This window comes from Sesamum indicum, linkage group LG10, assembly GCF_026168435.1.
Source record: "Sesamum indicum cultivar Baizhima isolate 11 linkage group LG10, ASM2616843v1, whole genome shotgun sequence".
Lineage (NCBI taxonomy): Eukaryota > Viridiplantae > Streptophyta > Magnoliopsida > Lamiales > Pedaliaceae > Sesamum > Sesamum indicum.
In genome coordinates, this window is record NC_142666.1 from 1,140,894 (window position 1) to 1,163,077 (window position 22,184).

General features: G+C 37.1%; 3 protein-coding genes across 3 annotated transcripts; 2 read left to right on the forward strand and 1 right to left on the reverse strand.

Annotated features, from left to right (window-relative positions):
* Positions 1-370: 370 nt before the first annotated feature.
* Positions 371-8,768, reverse strand: LOC105172973 (uncharacterized). Its single transcript, XM_011094600.3, has 15 exons — positions 8,375-8,768; positions 7,234-7,636; positions 6,946-7,123; positions 6,708-6,847; positions 5,218-6,049; positions 4,672-4,772; positions 4,325-4,469; positions 4,177-4,245; positions 4,053-4,098; positions 2,890-3,215; positions 2,179-2,258; positions 1,859-1,994; positions 1,450-1,636; positions 894-976; positions 371-820 (listed from the first exon to the last, which is right to left on the reverse strand). The coding sequence occupies exons 1-15, from the start codon at positions 8,475-8,477 to the stop codon at positions 692-694; spliced, it is 2,958 nt and encodes a 985-aa protein (XP_011092902.2). The 5' UTR covers positions 8,478-8,768; the 3' UTR covers positions 371-691.
* A 2,734-nt stretch (positions 8,769-11,502) lies between these two features.
* On the forward strand, positions 11,503-14,152 carry LOC105172972 (uncharacterized). The gene has a single exon (XM_088885892.1). The coding sequence runs from the start codon at positions 11,503-11,505 to the stop codon at positions 13,990-13,992; it is 2,490 nt and encodes an 829-aa protein (XP_088742018.1). The 3' UTR covers positions 13,993-14,152.
* Positions 14,153-15,012: 860 nt separating this feature from the next.
* On the forward strand, positions 15,013-20,329 carry LOC105172857 (uncharacterized). Its single transcript, XM_011094446.3, has 9 exons — positions 15,013-15,484; positions 16,121-16,309; positions 16,552-16,649; positions 16,827-16,917; positions 17,003-17,206; positions 17,288-17,541; positions 18,884-18,974; positions 19,080-19,296; positions 19,890-20,329. Exons 1-9 carry the CDS (start codon positions 15,296-15,298, stop codon positions 20,099-20,101), a joined length of 1,545 nt encoding a protein of 514 aa, XP_011092748.1. The 5' UTR covers positions 15,013-15,295; the 3' UTR covers positions 20,102-20,329.
* The last annotated feature ends 1,855 nt before the right edge of the window (positions 20,330-22,184 follow it).

Genomic DNA, 22,184 nt, shown 5'->3' on the forward strand with positions numbered 1-22,184 from the left:
ATCAAGAAATCTAGTAGAACTAATGGCATGTTCTAATATGTGTATTAATTTTCATGGTAAGTCAACTATAAAAACTTTAATTAGCTTACCTAGTGTTTGAACAGTCATTCTTGACGAGTCTGTAGGATGTAATAAAATCTACTATACTTTTTTGGATAATTTCATATGTCAAAAAAAAGATATTTTCATAGAAAATTTACAATCAAAGCTCATGTGGTCCAATTTCTGTATGGAGAGAGTTTGTTTATAAGGAATTTTTTTAACATTTCTATTATCAAGAGGATCTCTGAAATTTTTTCTTTTATGAGCTAGTAACAAGTCATATACAGTATACTTCTTCTGTGAAACACATTTAAATATATTACCATTTGCTGCGCAGGAAATTTTCAACTAGTAGATACAATATTAGTTGTATTGGATTCCTACACTTTACCCTTCACAAAATTGAAGAAAGCCTCTGGCTGCGGCAGAAACTTCTGTACTACACCAAGCGCAGAAACAACTTCTTGTTGACATTTCCACCAATGAAACTATGCTAAGCTATTATGACTTACACGCCTCTGCTCCTATTTACTAACAAACAAACATATAATCATATGATAATCCTATTTTCTTTCACTCATCCAATGTCAATAGAGCGCTCACGCTCAGGCTAGCCACGTTAACATAGTGAGATGGAGAAAAGCAAAATTCAGTTGTCGGAAGGATGTATATGCATCTTTTCATGGATATTCCTCACAACATCACGCAATTCTGGAAATATTGTTATTAGACCAAGTTCCAGTATTCCATAACCAAGTTGCTTCAAACAAACTGTAGACTGCAAATGATTTGAAAAATAAACAGAGTTAGTATTTGGATCCAAAAGAAAAGGAACGGGAGGGAAGTTTTACCTGAAGGAAATAGTAAATATCTCTAGCACATCGTCTATACTGCTTAGCCCCAATCAAGCTGACCAAAGCGGTTGGAGCACCATCTGCCGAAGAGAAACTTTGAGAATAATAGCATGCATCCACAATATGCTTGAAAGCAACCCTATCAAACTATAAGACTATAGGTTCTGCTGGATATGACAAGGTGGTTGTCATTTCAGCCTTCTATCCTGTACTATCAGGGAGTCAATGAAGGAAGAGCCCATCACAAATTACATAAAACAGACACAGAACTAATGCAGGGATGTTTGAGTTATAATCCAACTGTGTTAGGGGGCTGTAGCAAGAAGAACAATGGAGAAAAGTGAGACGACATAAACCATGGGACATGGACGTTAAAGTGGTGACAAAAACAAAAATTTAGTTGCCAGCAACACAAGCAGAACCATTTAGGGGAAATGTATAGGAGGTATGGTAAGTATTTCCTCATGTGTAAAAAGTTACCCATGAGATCCTTTGTTCCTAAATAAGTATAAACAGCATCATATACGACAATCAAATCAAAAGAATTACTCACTGAAGATAATCTTTTTCACGTGACTAGCTCTGCGAGCAGCTTCAAGCTGTTGCTCAAAAGATTCTGGTTGAGTGACTGTCTTCCCACCTTGTTGCTCTGTAGTTTGTGATCCCTGATTAGCTTGAGTACCACTTAGTTTCTTTTGAATGCGCATAGTCATAAAGAATGTTCCACCAGGCCAGAGAACCTAATGAAAATATAGTGGTAAGAAAACCACATACTAGCTTCTTGAAGAAAAAGGAACACACTATAGTAGTGACTTGTGTGAAAAAATATATTTCACCATTCTTGTTTCCACTCAGTAAATTTATCATTACCAGAAACCAAGTGCTTTAACACGCAGGCTAGGAAGTAGCAATCACACAACTTCAAAGGAAGAAAGTCACAAATTAAAAGCATCACAACTTACATCCTGGATCCACCGAATCCCTTGTGCTATGACATCCTCTCTGCGGAGCCATTGGATTTGCCTTAAGAGCCAGTCATCAATTGCATCCTCCATGACTAACTGCAATATTTGCTTTGATATCCAAAAGACCTGCCTCCTACATTCCAAAAAGAAGTGCGTGGCTTCAAGCTAAACTGTAATATGCTTATAACAGAATTCTCTTTATGTAAGAAATTGCAGTGGATATGAGAATATAAAATGGTTGTAAGAATCCGACCACACATTGAATTGTTAAACTTAAAACCAAGTTCATGGTGGAAGTGTGAGAAATTTGACATCACCTTAGCCAGCCTCTTCGTTTGAGCTGAAATATTTTGTCAACTAAATTAAGAACTGGAACAGTTAAATTTGGTGGCGCCCACTGCAAGGAAAGGTGAAAATCAACTGGATTAGGAGTTAACCAAATTACACAACAGTTATAGGAAGTGCCGAATAGACCCAAGTAACATTTGGTAACATATGGCAGTACAGCTCCTTTTGGGGCCAACAGCACAGCTCAGCTTTTGGATATCTACCCCAGCCCAGGCATGATGAAGAGCACAGGCTATTGAAAAGGATGAATAAATTCGAATGTTGGAGATAATATGCCTTACAAATGTGAATCACCAGTACTTCGGCCATCTTTAACGAATCAACTACACTTCGAAGCTAACGAGGCATAATATTGAAGAAAAACGTTTAAACAAATTTCCGCTCAAGGCTCAATAAATAGAAAGAAGTATCCTAGTTTCATCATTTGCTATGACCAATGGGAATCACTACCTGCCATATGTGGAAACCAACAGGATCCAGGAGGGTAAACTTACTAGAATTAAAAGGAAGTCGCTGACATAAATAAATATAAAAAGATAACTTCAGCTAAATGAGATTAGGAAATTACTAGGGGCAAATAATACAGTCAAAAGTATATGAGAAAGGCGGCAACTGACTAGTGAACAAATAAGACCAGGAGGGAATCAATAGTGCACTACACTACTAAAATTTCACAGTACCTCTGGAGGAACCCCTGTTGGATCCTCTTTCAATTCATTGTCTGAGTGCGACTCGTTCGCTTGGGCAGAAGATTCTATTTCCTGTTGCCCATGGTTTGCATCTTTATCACCTTCCTCATTATCAGAAAAACTGTTGAGCGAATCTGAGGTACTTTGCCTCACAGTCAATTTGTTCATATCATCAGCATTCCAGGACAGGTTTCTGCTGGCCATTGGAGAGGCTTGTTCATGAGAAGAGGAGGGTGATCCAGCCACCATCCGCATTATGCCATCGGAAACCCCTTTGAACTGGCGTACAATATCATCCACGGCATCATCCACATTAACTGTTTAGGTCACGGGAGATGTCATGATGATTAGAATATTTGGTGGGAATAATTTTTATGTCATTATCTGAACAGAAGATCAAACACATCACAAGAAAGAAGTCAAGTTCCTTGCAAAAGTAGGAGATTAAGCGAATTTGTTCACTGAAGAAACATTCCCGAATAAACTTTTGCATGTGCTTTCAGGAAAATTTAAATTTCTTGACAAGTTCACTGCAAAGGTTATGAATAGTTTCAGAAAACATCTAAATGGCAAACAAACATTTATTCAGTTTACAATAACACAAGACTAACGCGTTACAACAGGAAAAAAGGTTAACTGGAACAGGCAAACCAATGATATTATGTAAACATGATTACATAGAAAACAAGTTACGACTTAAGAATTGTAATAAATAAGTCAAATGATTAACAAACTTTCCATCTTTTTTCCAATCACTCAAATATGTGTGTCACACTTCTACTTTCCAAGACTCTGCTGAAAAGGAAGTACACACACAACAATAAAGTGATGAGATCGACTCACAAAAATGATACGTCCCGTATATATCGAAGTAACACAACCAAGGGCCTTTGCTCATAATTTATAACAGAGTATCCAATGAGTTTTCAGATAAGGGTCTGTATTAGTAGTCAAACATCAGAGTCACCAAATGCCTGACTGTTACAGTTTTTATCTTTTTGGGGGGTTGGATATCATCACTGGTTTCGTTAATCCAACAAGTACAAAGTCCCACATAAATATGCAAGTCAAAATTCATTCCTGAATCGAATGATGCAAAATGGTCAGCCAATTAAATGAGCATGAAAAATGACATCCAAGAAAGAACCACACACCTGCCAGAGTCGTCATTACAGATGGCGATTTCTCGAATGAGTAGTTCTTCATTGATAAAAACCGAAAGTTAACAAAGAAGGTAAGGATACTTAAATGTATTTAACAGAAATCGGAAATGCACACCTTGGACGAGGCACTTAGAAAATCCCAAACTTCATGTTGCTCAGCAACATTGGCAATTGACAAGAGTTCCTGATAGAGACAGCATAGTCAAAATAGCTAAAAGGAGAAAATGTATATGCACCATCACCAGGAGTAGGGTTAACCATACTTGGAGATACTTGTCAAGCTGAATACAGCGCTGATGAACAAAAGCATCCTCTGTACTTGAAGAGAATATCCTTTTGGGCGGCAAATGTAGTGTATAATTAGGAATGTCCTTAAGATGCCTATGCAATCTCTCAAAATTCCGATATCTGCATGCAAAGTATTACAAATGAAGAATCAACTGACCAGTGCACAGAAAAGCACTGTAATCCTTTCTAATCAGAAAGCTTTCTCATGTCATTTAAAACAAAATTGTCCTCATACTGAATTGAGTTTGAAGTAGATCAACAGCGTCACATCCATCTCAGAAAAAGCAATATTCTTCTATTCAAACTTTTTTCAAAATCATACCTTCTTTTCACAATCCAAGTGTTGTTCTCAGCATCAGTAACAGAAATTGAGTAAACTGCAAAAGAATTTGAGCCAAGTTTCTCAAAGTATGCTCCAACAACCTGCAGATCAAGGACTCAAATTAGCTAAAACACAGAATATTTCCAGATGTCACGAACCAGAGGAGATAAGAGATACTCATGCAATCCTTTATTTCAACTGAAGCCATGATTATGAAAATAGCTAGTCATGCAAATATGGGTAGCTAATGCAGATCATCTTATAAAGATTCCAATATTAGATCGCCATACTTTTCCCCTGGCATGGCACATGCAAATTGTTACACATAGTGGGTGTGATAGCAGAATAATCTAGCAAACTACTCTGGCATGAGAATTTATCATGTAATAGCGGAAAAGAAGTGAAAAGTATCATCTTGAACCAAGGAAAGAAGCCCGGGCCATGAAGCTACTGGTCTTGAATAACAAAAGCATTTTTACATTTTTAAAGTGAGGTTAAATCCAATTAAAATTTCATGAACCAAACAAAGGAATTTGAAGGTCTTACCTGACATCTCAACTTTGGAGCATGTGGTACTTCACCTTGTACATTAGACTTATTAACATCTGCACCACAGGATTCAGTAAAGAAGGGTGTACTGGTTTGACTAGTAAACACATTAACAAGGTTCAACTGAACTTCTAAATCAGAAGTGCTATTTGATCTTTTAAGTTTATTTCTGTTTTCAGGGGAAACAACATCGTCATTGTTCTCCAGGTTATTAGCAGTACAGCCTCCCTCTGGACACACCTTCTTGTTGAGATCTTGTGACCTGCTCAAGGCATCAATACTGTGATCGGTAGGTCGAGTATCTTGTTCGAGCCAGGGTGTTAGTTGCTTCGAAGCTTTACCTTCTACTTCAATAGATGTTTCAGGCTTCTGTTTTGCTATTTCAGTCACCAAATCTTTTCTAGGAAATACGACGGTTACTGAACTTGTAACTTCAGGGGCTTGAAGTTCTGCAGAAGCCTTCTTTTGGAGTTTCTTTTTGTAGTGTCTTCCTATGGTCCACATGTTTTCCAGATTTTCAGGCATAAGAACTTCTGTTCTTCTCTGAGTTGCTGCATCAAACACTTTTGCCCAGTCAGCAGGCCGTGGATGTATGTGTTCATCCTGCATTGTACTAGGCAAGAGATTTCCCAGGGCACCAGAGTCTAGTTCCCTGTTATCATCGAACCGAGATAAAGAGGCATCACTCCCTTGGTTGTTGGAACCATTTTCTTCAGAAACAGTGTGGTCACAGTTATGACCCTCAGGATTAGGTGGTTGATCAGTGGAAAAAACCTTGGACCAGTCATTGTAGGCCAGAATTATATACTCAATCAACTCATTAATATACCTGGAAAAAGAGTAAAGAAGTCAGTCCTGAACAGCAATCACATAAACTAGTAACAATTTAACTTGCTATTGAAGAAGACTGCAAGGGAGAGAATGATGTTGCTTGCATGAGGAATTCAAAAAAGCTGATGTAAACATTGAACCTCAGATTAATATCGTGACACAAATCCATTAGCAAGCATAATAACATCACAGAAACAAGCCAGAGAAGGTATACATTACACAACAAATTAGAGGCATTGGAGTGGAAATTATCAACATACAGATGGTGTTTGAATATGGCAATGTTTGCTAATACATAAGTTTGGAATCAAATTATGACATTCCAAAAATAAAAGGTAATATGATAATATAATTCATTATTTATTAAGTCAAATTTGGAATATGGGGTGAGAGATTGACTCTCAAATCAAAGCTAAGGTATATAGGTTTCAACTGATGCTACTCTATACAACATAAGTTTATTATTCAAGCAAACAATTAAAATGATGCTAAAGCATAACAAAGATGAAATAACATGTGGACTTCTCTTTCTGATCAAAGTTATGGATGATGCCAACATAATCCATCTACAACATAGAAATTATTCTTTACACAGATTATGATGAAACTAATCTTCAACTTAAGACAATAAAAAGTTGATGGAAACAGCATCTCACCCTGGGCTAGCGAAATTCATTATTGGTTGCATTACCAAACAAGTTAGGAACTCACGAGCAAAGCATCGAACTAAAGGGCATTGTGCTTCCCTTGGTCTTAACACAACAGCTAAAAGCCCACCCATAAGCTGCTGAATTACCTATATTTGACAAATATAAGATGTCATGAAAATTAACTGAAATAAATACAAAAACAGTTTGGTCCAAAAATGCCTTCTGAATCAGAACACTTCTACACCTTGTACTCACACTCTGGAGATATCAAAGCAGGATGCAGCTCCTCAGAGGCCAGTAGATGCTGCTTCAATCTTTCATCCCTTTCTTCAGAAGACAATGTGCCCATAACATCTGTGCCAATAGCAATATGGTTTCTTCTAAAAAGTTCAAAATGATCTCCTATCAGGTCTACCACATCCCTGGAGAAAGCCAGAAACAGGTTTCAGTCATTCATATCATCAACTAATTTGAATCACATTTTTCGCAACTTCATTAAAGTGGAGTGGAAACATATACCAGAATACAATACCTTGTCAACAGGTCAACAAGGTTCACTTCTTTGATTCTTCCAGATACTTCACCAAGGACATCCATGATTATAGCACGTATCAGCTCTGGTGCCTCTTTGTCAGGTGTAATATCTGAATACCACAAATCTAAGACAAAATCATGCAAGATTTTGTTGATGAAGTCCTCAATGGCTGCTTCTATAACAGGGGAATCTATGTTTCTCTTCCATTTTTTTGCAGGAGGCAGGGAAGTAAGACGAGAATCATTCACAGATAGCTGCTTCTTTTCTAAGTGTGACAAGTAGGATGTTGGTCTGATACTCCGGTCTTTCCACCGGAACTCCACCTCATTAAACAATATTCTTAGTCCAGAAACCAAGAGCACAGCTATGGGAATATTCATTAGCATTGATTTACTAGTATCTGCCAAGACATATAAAGTCAAAATCAATGATCAAGATTATGGTAAGAATAGGCAGATGAACAGCACACTTGCAGTTAAAGATCACTTAAACAAACAAAAAGAAGTGCTCAAAATTTTGATGGCATGCTCCCCAGTGTAAGCTACACTTTAGTAAACAACAGAACAGAAACGAATAACAATGTTTATTTTCATCAAAGTAGTTCAGCTAAAATAAGTTCAGAGTAGAAAAAGTGAAAAATGACAGCTCTCCCACGTCTGGATTCCCTGTAAACTCAACATTTTGTGGTAATGTTAGATTGTTTTGGCCATGGTTGATTGGATAATCAATGGTCACCTCATAATAAACAATAAAAACAGAAGTCGGGTGTATATATGCATCTACATGAAACAATAACTATTCCTCCTCATATATTTTTTACTCAAGTTCACCAATTCTACATGACTACCAAAGAATCTCCTCCAGTTGGAAAGCACAATATAACAAACACGCAACGTAAATCAAATGAAAGCTGCATCCAAACAGATGAAATTGATACAGAAAAGAAAAAAGAAAGCCATTAAAATTTCCAAAATTTTTTCAAAAGTTTAACACAACTTCATAAAGTAGTATAATGAGCTTAGAACAACGCATTGATCAGCCACACACCACCATATTCGCAATGCATCGACAAGAAATGATGAAACACGTTAATTATTTCTTATTTGGATAAAACCTAAAGGAAACGTCAAGGAATTACGTGTCAAGAAATAAGACACCGAGAATATACAGAGAATCCACCAGACCGTCCGAAGCTTGACTTCCTGGATCAGATCTTGTAAATTATCCATTGCGTTCTTCATAATTCTCGAGTGATAAGATCTTCTCGTCAACTAAAACATAATCTAATGTACAATAACTAACAATTGAATGAAAAAATAAATCTTATAATCAGAAGGAAGAAACTAAAAACATTAACAAATCCTCGTAATCCCTTGGAAATTCCCCCAAGAAAATCATCAACTCTTCCGAACCAAATTGTTGAATTTGGTATAAGATTTTCGGATCGTTTCTTAGCCGGAGTTTTCGGTTACTTCTGCCTCGCTCGCGCTTCCCCTCTCTCTCTCTCTCTCTTTCTTTTTCTCCCCCCTACTACAAATAACTTCGTTTTGGTACTATTTTTGAGGGAGGAGAGAGAGGGAAAAAGGAGGGAAAGGCAGACGCCACGACGTCCGTTATATTCGTTGTAACGTTCTGTAGCTGTACCCTCAACAAGAATTGACGTGTTTGCCCTTACATGAGCGGGTTTTCTGACTATTTCGGTCCGACCCAAATGATAAATCCAAGCCCAGCTCCAGTTGGGTTGGGCCCGGCTGAGAATATTTGTTTGACTCTCAGTTTTATTTTTTTCTTATTTTTCATTTTTAGAAATATTTAAATTCATGATTATTTTTCTCATCTATATATTTTATACACCAATCACGTTGAAATATTTAAGAATCTGTGGGTACCCGTGTTAAGGTATGGGAAAATGTATTTCTTAAAAGAAAAAATAAATAAAGTTATAAATCACTTAAATTTTAAAGTATAAAAATAAATAAATAAATAATTTAAAACTTAAATAATGTAATTAATAAGTATAAGAACGAAAAATAAATCTAATTTATTCTACTGGCTAAATTTATCTACAAAGTGAGTGAATCATTCGAATTAAAATAATCAATTGTACACTTTATCTAATTTAAATAGAAAATAAAAAATAAAATTTGAAGTGGCAAAAAAAATATATTTGTTAATATTATTTGATATCAAATTAAAATTTAGTGCTGTTGACTAATTTACTTAAACAGGTGTGAATAAAATCATACACTTATCTATATTTAAATAAAAAAATTAAAACTATTTTTTATATAGTAATATATAATTGAAAAAGTCTATCAAAGTATGTACATACGTTTAGACAGTCTCTATATCTATATACCATTAGAGTATATTTGGTTCATATGATTATGTATGATACAACTATCTATCATATATAATCACATTTTTTTGTTCACGGGATTAGAGTTTCGATACCAAATCTAGTTATGTGGATATGATTGAATGGAATAGTGTATCTCACCCTTTTAATAGGAGTGACAATTGAATCGCCCGCCCATTTAACTCAAAGTGATTATAAATCCTAAAAATTAAGATCCACCTGATCCCTAAATAAAGCACAAAAAATTCATAAGAACATCTTGAAATATATTCTGTGATATATATATTCAAATTTTTTATGTATCAGTCAAACCTTCTTTTCCAAGACCTCAGACCCAATTTAGAACTTGGTGTCCTAGTCCTCTTCAGTCTGCACTCTTCCTTTCCTACTTCACTCTCAAGATTGACAAAATGGTCTTATTTTTATCGATTTCAAGTTTCTGCTCTTGTATTATGGCTTTAAAGAAAAAAGGGTCTTCTTTTAATATTTTATGGAACAAATGAAAAAAAGAAAAAGAAGAAGAGTTCTACTGGCGTCATATTCATTTTGGTGGATCCCAAGTCTTTCTCAGAGTCATGGGATGAGTCCCGCATCCATTCAAACTCGTCTCATTGCCACATTTATATCTCAGATGGGATACACTACCCTCATAATTTGTATTTGAGATAAAAAGAAAAATACCTAAAACTTAAATATTCCTCTAGTAACCACCGCCTGATAAAGAAAATAAATGATTTTCTCAATAAGAAAGTTGATTGATTCTCTCTACTCTGTTTTATCTATCACTTTTGTGTTATTGTAAAAATAGTCATTATCTTTTTTTAAAAGATATCATATATATATGTGTACTTGTATGTCCAGAGATAGTTATTAAAAGTGGTAATATTTCAAATTTCAAATAAATTTTCTTTTGCCTCATATAAATTTGAATAAAAAAATATCACAAAAAAATATTTAAAAAACTATAATTTAATAAATATTAAGAGAATTTTTATCTTTTAGTTGTAACTATTCACAAACTATAAGGTTAATACGAAAATAACTTAAACAAAGAGAACCTTATCAGTGTTTTTTTTTTTTTTAATTTTTTTTAAAGGACGATCATTTTATATTTAATACTTCACAATCCCTTCGTTTGCATATACATAATACTTGATACTGGACCATCTTAAGTAAGATGGTGATAATTTTACTTTTTATTATAGAAGGAATATTCTAACATGAAGAATTTCTAAAAGAAAATGAATAATAATAATAAAAATCATACAATACGAGAGATCAGAGCAAATACTTAAATTTGGAAAGGAATAAAAATTTGAGCTTGAGGTTATATATAATTTGGTTCAATTTTTAACATACATGTCAAAATAATAATTAGAATTAAGTTAGATACAAAATCGAGGTCGAGTGATTTGATATTTCTATTTGTATTGACGTACGTTAGAATTAAATTAATTTATTTTTGTGTAACAAAAGAAAAGATAATTCTTTACTTATTGCAAGGTGGTGAAAATTAAGGTCAAATTAAATACAAATTAATTAATGATCAAGGTTCTTGTATTAATTAAACCTTGACCTATATATATATATAAGTAAAAAAATGAATTAGTATAATGTTTTAAATTTCGGTATTTGGCATGAAAAATGAAGATAGTGAATATTGCAACATCTCGATCTCCTTACAAACAGCTCAAATAAGGAAGACTCAACCATTGCCTATTCTCAGCAATTGCATGTGGTGTATATGAATCCCATCCATTCAGACTAATCAACATGCCAAATGCACGCTGCGCCTCCTATATTTTTGCCCAAAATTCACCTTGACCTTTTTCCATCCTGTGGTCCCAAAACAACTCCCAGCCTTCTCATATTCTATAAGCAGCGATGAGTCCCGGCTTCTCCCAATCATGGCTAATCCTCAGGAAATGAACACCTTCTTCGCCTGCTCTATCTTTCTTTCTCTCTTTTTCTCTTCCTTGGCAAGCATTATTGATGTCGATGTAAAGCTTGGGCATCACCCACACGACGCAACAGGCCATTCCAACGGTCACCATGTCGGTATAAAGTTGGGGAATGATAACCAGCAGGACGGAGGGCATTCTGATGGTCATGACGATCAGGCTGCGTCCACCTTCCCTAATCCGAGGCTCAAGAGTGCTTACATTGGCCTTCAGGCGTGGAAGAAGGCCATCTACTCTGACCCCACTAATTTCACCACGAATTGGGTCGGCACTGACGTGTGCTCCTACAATGGTGTCGTTTGTGAAAAGGCGCCCGACGATCCTAACATCACCGTGGTCGCTGGCGTTGATCTCAATCATGCTGACATTGCAGGCCACCTCCCTTGGGAGATTGAGTACCTCATCGACATTAGCCTCCTCCACATAAACTCCAACAGGTTTTGTGGCATCATTCCTGAGGGCATAAAGAAATTGAAGCTTCTCTACGAGCTTGATTTGAGTAATAATCGGTTTGTGGGACCGTTCCCAGAAGTTGTCCTGGAACTTCCGAGCCTTAAGTACCTTGATCTCAGGTTCAACGACTTTGAAGGGGCATTGCCTCCGGAGCTGTTTGATAAGAATTTTGACGCTATCTTCTTGAACAGCAACCGGTTCGAATCCACTATCCCTGAGAATTTCGGCAACACCCCAGCTTCGGTTGTGGTGATGTCCAACAACAATTTCACCGGTTGCATTCCCACCAGCATTGGCAAGATGGCGGGCAAGATGGACGAGTTGATCATGTCCAACAACGCTCTCTCTGGCTGCTTGCCCGAAGAAATCACGCTATTGAACACCACTACAGTTTTCGACATCAGCAGTAACAAGTTTATGGGAGACCTGCCGAGAGGCATGGAGTTCATGCAGGGCTTGGAAGTCATTAACATTGCAGACAACAAGTTCAGAAGCAAGGTGCCTGAAACAGTTTGCACCTTGCCGAGCTTGAAAAATTTCACATTTTCATTCAACTATTTCGAGGAGAAAAATCCCATCTGCGACCCGAACGCCTTGCCGGGGCTTGAGCTGGACGATAAGGACAACTGTTTCGGCCGGGAGCAGCACCAGAGATCCCAGAATGAGTGCGCCTTAGAATTGAGCAAGAAGGCAGATTGTAACGCCTTTTGCAGGCCGAATAGGAATGGCGAGTCACCAAAGGGAGGAGATGGTCCAACATCCCCGGCTCAGGCTCCATGGTTGGCTCCAGTCCCTGCTCCTTCTAAGCAAACAACCGTCCAACCTCCCAAGGCCTTCATTCCGCCCTATGTTTCTAAGCCACCAACTCAAGCTCCTAAGCCGGCTCCAGTCCCAGCTTTCCCGCCAAAACCTTCTAAGCCGTCTATTGCGCCAGCTCCTACTCGTGAGCCAGTGAATGTTGCTCCCCCAACGAAAGATGGATCGTCGCCACCTCCAGTTGCCTTGCCTCCTGTTGTGGTTCAATCACCACCGCGTGCTGTTTCTCCCCCCCAAGCATCACCAGTGCAATCACCTCCTCCACCACCGCCGATCTACCGCTCACCACCACGTGCTGTTTCACCCCCTCAACCATCACCGATGCAGTCACCCCCTCCACCACCTATCAACCGTTCACCACCGCGTGCTGCTTCTCCCCCTCAAGCATCACAGATGCAGTCACCCCCTCCACCACCGATCAACCGCTCACCACCGCGTGCTGTTTCTCCCCCTCAAGCATCACCGGTGCAGTCACCCCCTCCACCACCACCGATCAACCGCTCACCACCGCGTGCTGTTTCTCCACCGCAAGCATCACCAGTGCAGTCACCCCCTCCACCACCACCGATCAACCGCTCACCACCGCGTGCTGTTTCTCCACCGCAAGCATCACCAGTGCAGTCACCCCCTCCACCACCACCGATCAACCGCTCACCACCGCGTTCTGTTTCTCCCCCTCAAGCATCACCAGTGCAGTCAGCCCCTCCACCACCACCAGCCGGTCGCTCACCACCGCGTGTTGTTCCCACACCTCAACCTGCACCACCAATGCAGTCACCATCTCCTCCACCACCCGTTCGCTCACCACCGCCCCCACCACCAACACAACAAGCTTCCCCGCCGCCGCGTGTTCACTCACCACCGCCCCCACCACCAACTCAACAAGCTTCCCCGCCGCCGCGTGTTCCCTCACCACCACCCCCACAGCCAAAATCACCTCCACCACCACCAACAGCAACTAACAAACCTCCACCGCCGGCTTTCTCACCTCCACCCCCATCACCGACACAAGCACAACCTCCAAAACCATCTGGCCGTTCATCATCGCCGCCACCACAAGCGGCTCAACAATCCCCACCTCCATTTGCATTCCCGCCAACCAAACTCCCCCCTATTTTGGGAGCCCACTACGCATCTCCACCGCCGCCAGTTATCCCGGGCTATTAAGGAGCATCACATCACATATATATATACTCTTGCCAATTTTTGTAGGTGAAAAATAGTGTCATCCCTTAGTCAAATTTTGTATCCAACATGCATACATAATATGCAATTATTTCACGTGACATTTCAAACGTGGGTTCAATATTGCATGTAATACCTTAGCTTCTAGCTCAAAAATTCAAGTTTTTATTTTATTTTCTTGCTAATTGTTTGTTCATATACTTCGTTTTTAATTATCATTATTTATGAGCAATTACATGATTATGATCAAATGCAATTTAATTGATTTACTAAAAAACTAATTAAAGCAAACAAATATTTACTTTAATTAATTAAATAGTTCTAGACTTTCAGTTTTTTCATCATAGTAAAATATCGTTACATCCATCTAAAGCTCGCCAAAAAACATAGTATGAATAGTCCTTTTTTATATATATATTTTTTATAAATTTGAAAATTGAATTAACAAAAAAAGGATAAAATATCTATGACAAATAAAACTACCCGAATTAATTTGATTATAACTAATTTACGTCCAACATAATAAGAAAAAAAAGATAAATTTCAAAATTAATTTTTTATTAAAATTAAAATTCAATTCAAACTCGAATACTATCTTATTCGACCTATTTAATTTATTTAAATGCAGAACAAATTTCATAGCTTATTTAATTAAAAGTTATAGAATCTAACATTCAATTTTTAAAAAATTAATTATGATATCATAATCACAAACTGCGATAAAAATCTGAACAGAAAGTGTATAATTTATATACCTTAATTAATAACTCATGTATTGTTACTTTATTGAATTTTGGAGTTAAAATTACGACGGGATATCTCGACTTTAAACTTGAATGAGTGTGAGTGTACGGGTGTGTGCGGAAAAAAAAAAAGAAAAAGAAAAAGAAAACCTAACAATCAACAAGGTTTTAAAAATGATTTAAATATTACTTAAATTAGTTATTTGAACGAGTTTATTCTACATTGCAAACGACCGCGTTTAAGTAGTATCAAAACGGCGCAGCTTGATAACGATTGCCGTCATGAAAACATCGTGCCAGATCGCCAGATCGCGAGCAGTTTGGGTTCAAATAAACGACGAAAGAACACTGCGAATGGCTCATTCCTAGAGATTAAAATCCTCCAAAATTAGTTGTAGTCAGATTCAAATCTCACTTCTAGTTATTCCCTGAGGTTGTAAAGGAAAAAGGATAAAGCTATCCTCTATTTTGTTCAGGATTTCCGGAAACTTTTGTACAAGTTTTGTTTTGTTTGAGGAAAGTTTGCGTAGTTTTGGTGTGGAATGGCGGATAACCCGGCGAAGCCTTCTGAGGCGGAGGAGCCGCCCGCCGCCGCCGCAGGACAGCCTTCTTCGGTGGGAGAAACTGGTGGAGGCGGCGGTGGTTGGGGCGGTTGGGGTTTTTCACCGCTGTCTTACCTATCAGATCTTCAGAAAGTTGCTGCTGTCGCCGCTGAGGAGATCTCTCGTAATGTATGTCTCTGTTACATAGGCAACGAGTACTCTAGTTTGAAATGTTACACTCTTTCGCTTATGTTATCTCGCGGTCGTTAGGCTCAGATTGATGTTATTTCTAGATGATGTATAAGCCGTGAGTCGAGCTAATTGAAAATGGAATTGACGTGTGATTGGTCAGGTTATGTGATTGATCTTTTTCTTTATTTGTTTCGCGGAAGTGTGAGTGGAGCTTAAAGTTATATGGATCTAGTAGTTCTGTTTTATTTTTGCTGATGGTTTGTGAATATAAACTTGCAAATGCAGTGTATTGACATCATGACTTAAATTCATCTAGTTTATCACTTATGTATATAACGTTACATTTGTAGAGCTTGTACTTGGCAAATTTTCTGTGAGTAGGTCTTGTGATTCCTTATAGGCAAATTAGTAAGTCGGGCAAAAATGTTGTTGTTCCGAGAATACGTATAGGTCAGTAGGTATTACTGAAAATCTCAAAAAATACTATTATTTCTTTCCTTGGCCCACTTATTAAGAATTGCGAGGCCGAAGAACTGTAATGCATTTCAGTTTTGATGCTCAGATCAATTCACATCCATTTGTTTGGTGGAATTACATGTTGCTTATTTAAGTTGTATGCTTTTGTGAATGCAGGCTGTTGAGGCAGCTAGGACAGCAGCAAAGAGCATTTCGGATACTATCGCTGAAGATTCAGAATCTTCTCAGGAGGATGGTACGGAAGCATCTGCTGTTAAAGAGGAAAGTGATGACGAAAGCAATGAGCTGCGCAAAGCAGCTCTTGACAAACTAGAGAAAGCCAGTGAAGATTCCTTTCTTAGCCAGGTTGAACATATAAATATATATGTGAGACATGCTATACAACAGTCATCTTTTTTCCTGTTTCTATACTGATCTCCCTCTTTGTCTTGATATCAAAGGGCCATCTCTTCATGATTCTAATTTGTTTTTGTTTCATGGAGTGCTGCAAACTGATTCACTCAGAGATGTTTTGGTGTCCAATTCATTCAGAGATTTTTCAAATTTAATTTCCACTTATCAACTTGAGTTTTATAACGTCTATGCAGGGTTTAAGGGCTCTTGATACTTCAGTAGAATCATTTACTTCAGGAGCTTGGCAAGCCTTGGGAACTGCATGGAAAGAAGGAGCCAATTTAGTTCACAAGTATGTCTTTCCTTTTTCATTCATTGACAGCATCATCTACTATGTCTAAAGTATCATTGTGGGAGTATCACAATTTGTAGATAAAGAGGTACAACTGGGAGACATCTATAGCTTTGTCTATTCATTGTAGGAATATCACAATTTTGGTGATCCAGGATGATTTTCTATTTTTCTTAGGATTGAGGATTCAGCTTCAAGTTTTACTGGATCAACTGAAGATGGTGGTCTACCAGGGCCAACTAGTTCTCTTGCACCTTCTCTGTTAGAGGTTAGACCAGCTACCATTTTCCTTTCTTTTTTTTTCTCTTTCCGGAGCTGTGGCACAATTCATCGGTCTTGGTTAACCCATGTAGACAGGAAAAGCTTTTACAGCAAAGGGTATGCAAGTGCTAGAGCTAGTGGGAAAAGAAACTATGGATCTTTTAATTTCAGAGACTGGGATTCACGCTGAGAAAAATTCAAAGAAAAGTGATGGACTGATAGATGATGATCAACTGTTTGAAGAAGTTACATTTGACAGATGCTTTTATATCTATGGAGGTCCAGAGCAATTGGAGGTACTACGTTCACAATATTCATCTAGGTGCATTTAGTTTAGTAATATGGGATTTTGATGTTTAATACGAGTTTCCTGGCAGGAGTTGGAGGCATTGTCCAATCATCATGCGCTATTATATAACCGAAGAAAAGCTAAACTCTCTGCTGAACAAAAATCTACATATGATGGAAAGCTTAAAGAAGTCCAACAGATCTTCAGCTTAAGTGCTGAAATTGATGGTAACATATACTTAGAAAAAGGGAAGAAAATAGAGGCTGGAGATAATGACAACATTGATCAATTAAGAAATTTGAATGATTCCAGTGTCCGCAAGGCTGCTGAATTGGCTGCAGGGTAAATTTACCTTGCATTCTCGTTGTTTCTTCTTATTCATGATCTGTAGTCTGTTTTGAGTGTTAATGATGACATTGTGTGGCTGCTGACAGTAATCTTAAGACTTGCATTACTGCTACTCTTATTAAGGCTCATATAGTTGTGTCTGTTTGCATGTGTATGTGACTGACTATATCATGGCTGTAGCACATCTCAAGGAATGAGTTCCCGTGAGCTATGGCTGAACTTTGAAGTACAGGTCTCTTACCAAATGTTTTTAAAATGGTAAAATGGTTTCATATGTCTTGCTTTTGTTTGGACTCTTATGCAGCCAAATAGACCTGTTTCAGAATCTGTTGATTGCCATACTAGATTCTAGAACTGTCTAATAAGAATCCTGCAGCTTTACCTCTTGCCTAGGTGCATGTGGCGTTTATTCTTGTTTTTCTTTCTGTTGTCATCGTCTCATTCTCAGTTTGTATAAATAACATTGAGGAATGGGTAAACCTCAAAACAAACCAGCATGACCTGGGAATTTCATTATGTGAGGGGTGAGTGGAGGAATGTAAAGTGGAAAAGCCACTGAAAGGATGCTCATGGTATCTTATACCATTGATTCCATTGTGTGATATTGTGTTCAGAAATGGCTGAATCATAATTTTAAATAAAGCTGATATATGTGGTATATAACGCAGCTCATCATCAGTAAATTTCTTTATTACCACATGCACATGAGTAGAGACTAGTCTTGTAAGCAAATGGTAGAGGTAGTAGGATGCAGCCTCAACTCTTTGCATCCAAGTATTATGTATTTAAGTTTCAGGTATCTTTTCTTTTCCAATGATGATCTACTGACTTGTCGAAATTCAAACCAATGTATACCTTTTAGAGATGTTTACTAGTTCTTTTCTTAGGTCATTGAACATGCTTATACTCATTCTGGGAGTTTTAACCCTTTCAGATCTACTTATGGAATTTCCTTATGTTACATTTGGATTTGGAGCGGAGGATTTGGATTTGAAGGAATGGTTTGAGGAAAGGAGTTCAAATCCATTATAATGCCACAAAATATAGTTCAAATAGGAATTCAAAGATCCGACATGCTTTAACATATAATTATCCAACAAGCTCAAAGAATTTGTTGGGTGTGGATTTGAAATCTTTAGCTCCAAATCCAAAGACATCCTTAGTGGTTGCTTAAAAGTTGCAAAATTAATGGAAATGAGATGATCAAACTCTGGCATCATATGAAGAGAGATTTAACTCCTGGCTTCTATATTCTCTCTTCTTACACTTTACAAAATCTTGGAACGAAAACACAGTTCTAATTTGTAAAGCTATAAGAGAGTTTGATCTTTTGCAGTTTTGCTAATGCTTTGGTTGGGCTGTCTCCAAATGACATAATTCAGAGAACCTCTGGGAGGCTTGATTCTCTTCATTCAGAGGGTGTTCATGTATGCATACGAGTTATTTCAGTTTCCACAAAAATCTTCTTAATCGAGTAATAACTAGTTTGTAAGTTTTGTAGTAATGATTTGATGGATGTAAAATTTTGACAGAGACTTTCTGAAATGTGCTGTTGTTCGGTATCTCAACTGCTGATGCTTGGGAAATCCATCATATCTAATGCCAACAAAGTGCAAGACCAAGAGATTGAGGAGGAAATTGGGTTGATTGATTGGCCTGAGGATTCTGTGGAAAAGGCTAAAATAATCAGATCGAAGGCACAATCTATGACTGGAAATATGGAAGCTGTTTTCAATAGTTTCATTACTGGTAAGTTATGGTTTAGAATCTTAGATATATTCACCTTGCTTTTCCTGTAGTCATTTATAGTTGGTCAATTTGATTTACTTGATGTGGAAATTATTTCGTCTGTACTTGTTATTCCTTGGCTTACAGCCTTGGTTGAGGTTAACCACTCAGTGTTCTCCTTTTATTTTTTCCCCCTTAAAAGAGAAAAAGCTTCAATGGTTGTTGAGGATATAACTTCAAACAATAGGAAGCCGAAGGAAAAAACTGGGAAATAATTTTTTGTGCTTTCTAAACCATTTGCATGTGCCACATTTAAGCATTTTCATTTCCGAATGAAGTAATGATTGCATAATAAGGATGAGACGCTACAGGTAACAAGTCTTTAGTGAGTATATGAAGCCTGTATGATCCATACATATGAAGGTGGCATCACCATTGTTACTTCTTTGATATAAAGTTTGTGAACTATTTGTAGTTGGTAGAAAGATCTTGATCACTATAAATATTAAATATTGGCTGCTTTAGCTCGACTCTCCCTACCATGACAATAAACGCTAACGAATGAGATTCATGTCTTTTCCCTTCATCTAATAATCTTTAGTCTCACTTCTCAGGTATATCAGATGTAGCAGAAGCTTATCAATCAGCTATTAAAAGTGCTGCTACGGATTCTCAAGAAGTTGTCACTCAGAAATCTGTTCAAGAAAAGGCCAGTGCATTTACTGAAAGTCTCCGCTCCGGTCATACTACAGCGTTGGGTAAAATGCAGGACGGGCTGCAATGTTTGACCTTTGTGGTTCTTTCTACCTCGATACCCAGTTCTTGAAAGTTGAAATAGATTATCTATTTGCTGGTGCATACAGATAATCTTATTAGTTTATTATTTGTAAATAATCTTGGTTTATTTTTCTGGTTGAAGGTTCGTATCGAACCCAAAAATAAGGTTACTTTCTACTTTGCTATTGGCATTTGGCTGTTCGCATCCCGCCTGTTTTTGAAGGGAAACTATACACTCAGGAACACTTGTTAGTGGAACCATTTTTTTAACATTTAACCCTCCGCTTTTTAGTGTCCCTGCATTAAATACCATTTTGGAATTCTCTCGTTTGATCTCTCATTTTGTCATACCAAGGGATAAATTATAATGTAGTTATCAGTTAATTACAGTCTAATCTTGATACGGGGATATTTTGACACGACCTTCCTGCTAAATACTTAAGATTTTCACACAAGCTTTGATCCGTTTCTTTAATTCAAGGTTTTTACAATCTTGCTTCTGTTACTCCAAAACTTTAATATGTACGGATTGAGTGTTACCATTGTAACATTTTGTGATCAATAGCTCATGTGTAATCGTACAATTGGACAAATTCTATAAATAGTTGTTCTTTATGTATCAAAATATAACTTTTGCTACTCTATTCTTGTTATGATATTCAATTTGTTTTCTAGAATTTACTAACTTATGTATTGGATAGTCTGGGCCTTTTTCTGTGTAGTTCTAATCGTGGTATATTTTATAGGTTAGTCTTGAAGAATTGAGATGTGTCCATTGCATTTAGAGTAGCAATCATCCTAAAATCACTTAAAATATACATTGTTGTATTTTTTGGAACAACAAATGTAAATCAATTTATTCTTGTATGCGTCCATGCAAATAAAGTGGTCATTTATATAATTTTTATAATAGAGCTGTTTCTGACTTGTCAAAATAATTGAATTTTGCATTATTTTAGAAAGACGTAGATAAGATTACCATCTCATCCACCTACTAGAACAAAGAGATGCAGAATTATTCCAGAATCATGCTATGGTATTATTTTGAAGGGGCGTATCCGATCACTAGCATCTGCCAAGATTATGGATTACTCAGAAAATAATAATAATAATAATTAACCATGCAAATCTCGTAAAGACTAATTAAATATTTGCATTACCAGTAATATACAAAGTCAATTCTTGGTATCGAAAACGGTCCAACATCACGTTTCTTGGAAGCCCAGCAATGTTATTTCAATTTTGAATTAAGAATGGATGGTGTCCTAACAATATAATAGTTACTGCAAAACCTCATGATTTTTATAATTAAATTTAAAATAGATCTTCTTTTTTTTTTTTAATTAATATTATATTTTTTGAGACATCCTGATTGACTGACTGCCTCATTCTCAAAATTTCCATGCTTCTCTCCCTTTCAACTCTGAAGTCCATAAAAAATTCTAATTTAGATTGATTTATCTCAATTTGAATCAATTATACGATAATTACAATAAATTTGATTTGTATAGTTCAATGATTTATGGCACTTGTTCTGCTATAGCATGAGGTAGAGCTTTCTAACCAGATTTCTGTTACTGCATTATTTACCAGAAACCAATCAGATCAAATCCCAACTTTCTTCAAATTTCCTTCTGCACAGATTTATCGACTCCAGAACACAACTCTCTCTATTCATATGAAGATCACCTCACTTCCAAAAAAGAAAAAAAGGCACGTATACATCACTATCCCTTCTTGATTCTCGATGAATTTCATGAGCAAACAGAAGAAAAAACATAAAAATGGTATTAAGAAAAAGGGCAAATATACATGACATTTCCTCTCAAACCAAAAAATAATAATAATAATCAAGGAACGATGCCGATGTATGGAACGGAAACTGCGCGATTAGGATTTGCAGAAGCAGGAGAAGTGGTCTGGTTAAATACAGACCCAACCGCTTCCACAAACGCCATCGCGAACTCCACTGCAAGCTTCAACAGTTGTAAGCACATTTCCAGCTTCTGCATTTCAATCACTCCAAATCTATGTACGTACGTATGGTGATTCTGCTTTTATTTTCTGTCTAGATGGGTAGCTGTTTTTCTTCTATTTTCCGCGTATTTTCCTCCACAGAAATGATGTGTTCT

Coding starts and splice junctions, on each gene's coding strand:
- LOC105172973 (XM_011094600.3), bottom strand. CDS start 8,477: ATGAAGAACGCAATGGATAATTTACAAGATCTGATCCAGGAAGTCAAG. Junction 4,470..4,671: donor ACTTGGATTGTGAAAAGAAG/GTATGATTTTGA, acceptor CTTTGCATGCAG/ATATCGGAATTTTGAGAGAT. Junction 4,246..4,324: donor AGCTTGACAAGTATCTCCAA/GTATGGTTAACC, acceptor TGTCTCTATCAG/GAACTCTTGTCAATTGCCAA.
- LOC105172972 (XM_088885892.1), top strand. CDS start 11,503: ATGGCTAATCCTCAGGAAATGAACACCTTCTTCGCCTGCTCTATCTTT.
- LOC105172857 (XM_011094446.3), top strand. CDS start 15,296: ATGGCGGATAACCCGGCGAAGCCTTCTGAGGCGGAGGAGCCGCCCGCC. Junction 16,650..16,826: donor GGAGCCAATTTAGTTCACAA/GTATGTCTTTCC, acceptor TATTTTTCTTAG/GATTGAGGATTCAGCTTCAA. Junction 17,542..18,883: donor GCTGCTGAATTGGCTGCAGG/GTAAATTTACCT, acceptor GATCTTTTGCAG/TTTTGCTAATGCTTTGGTTG.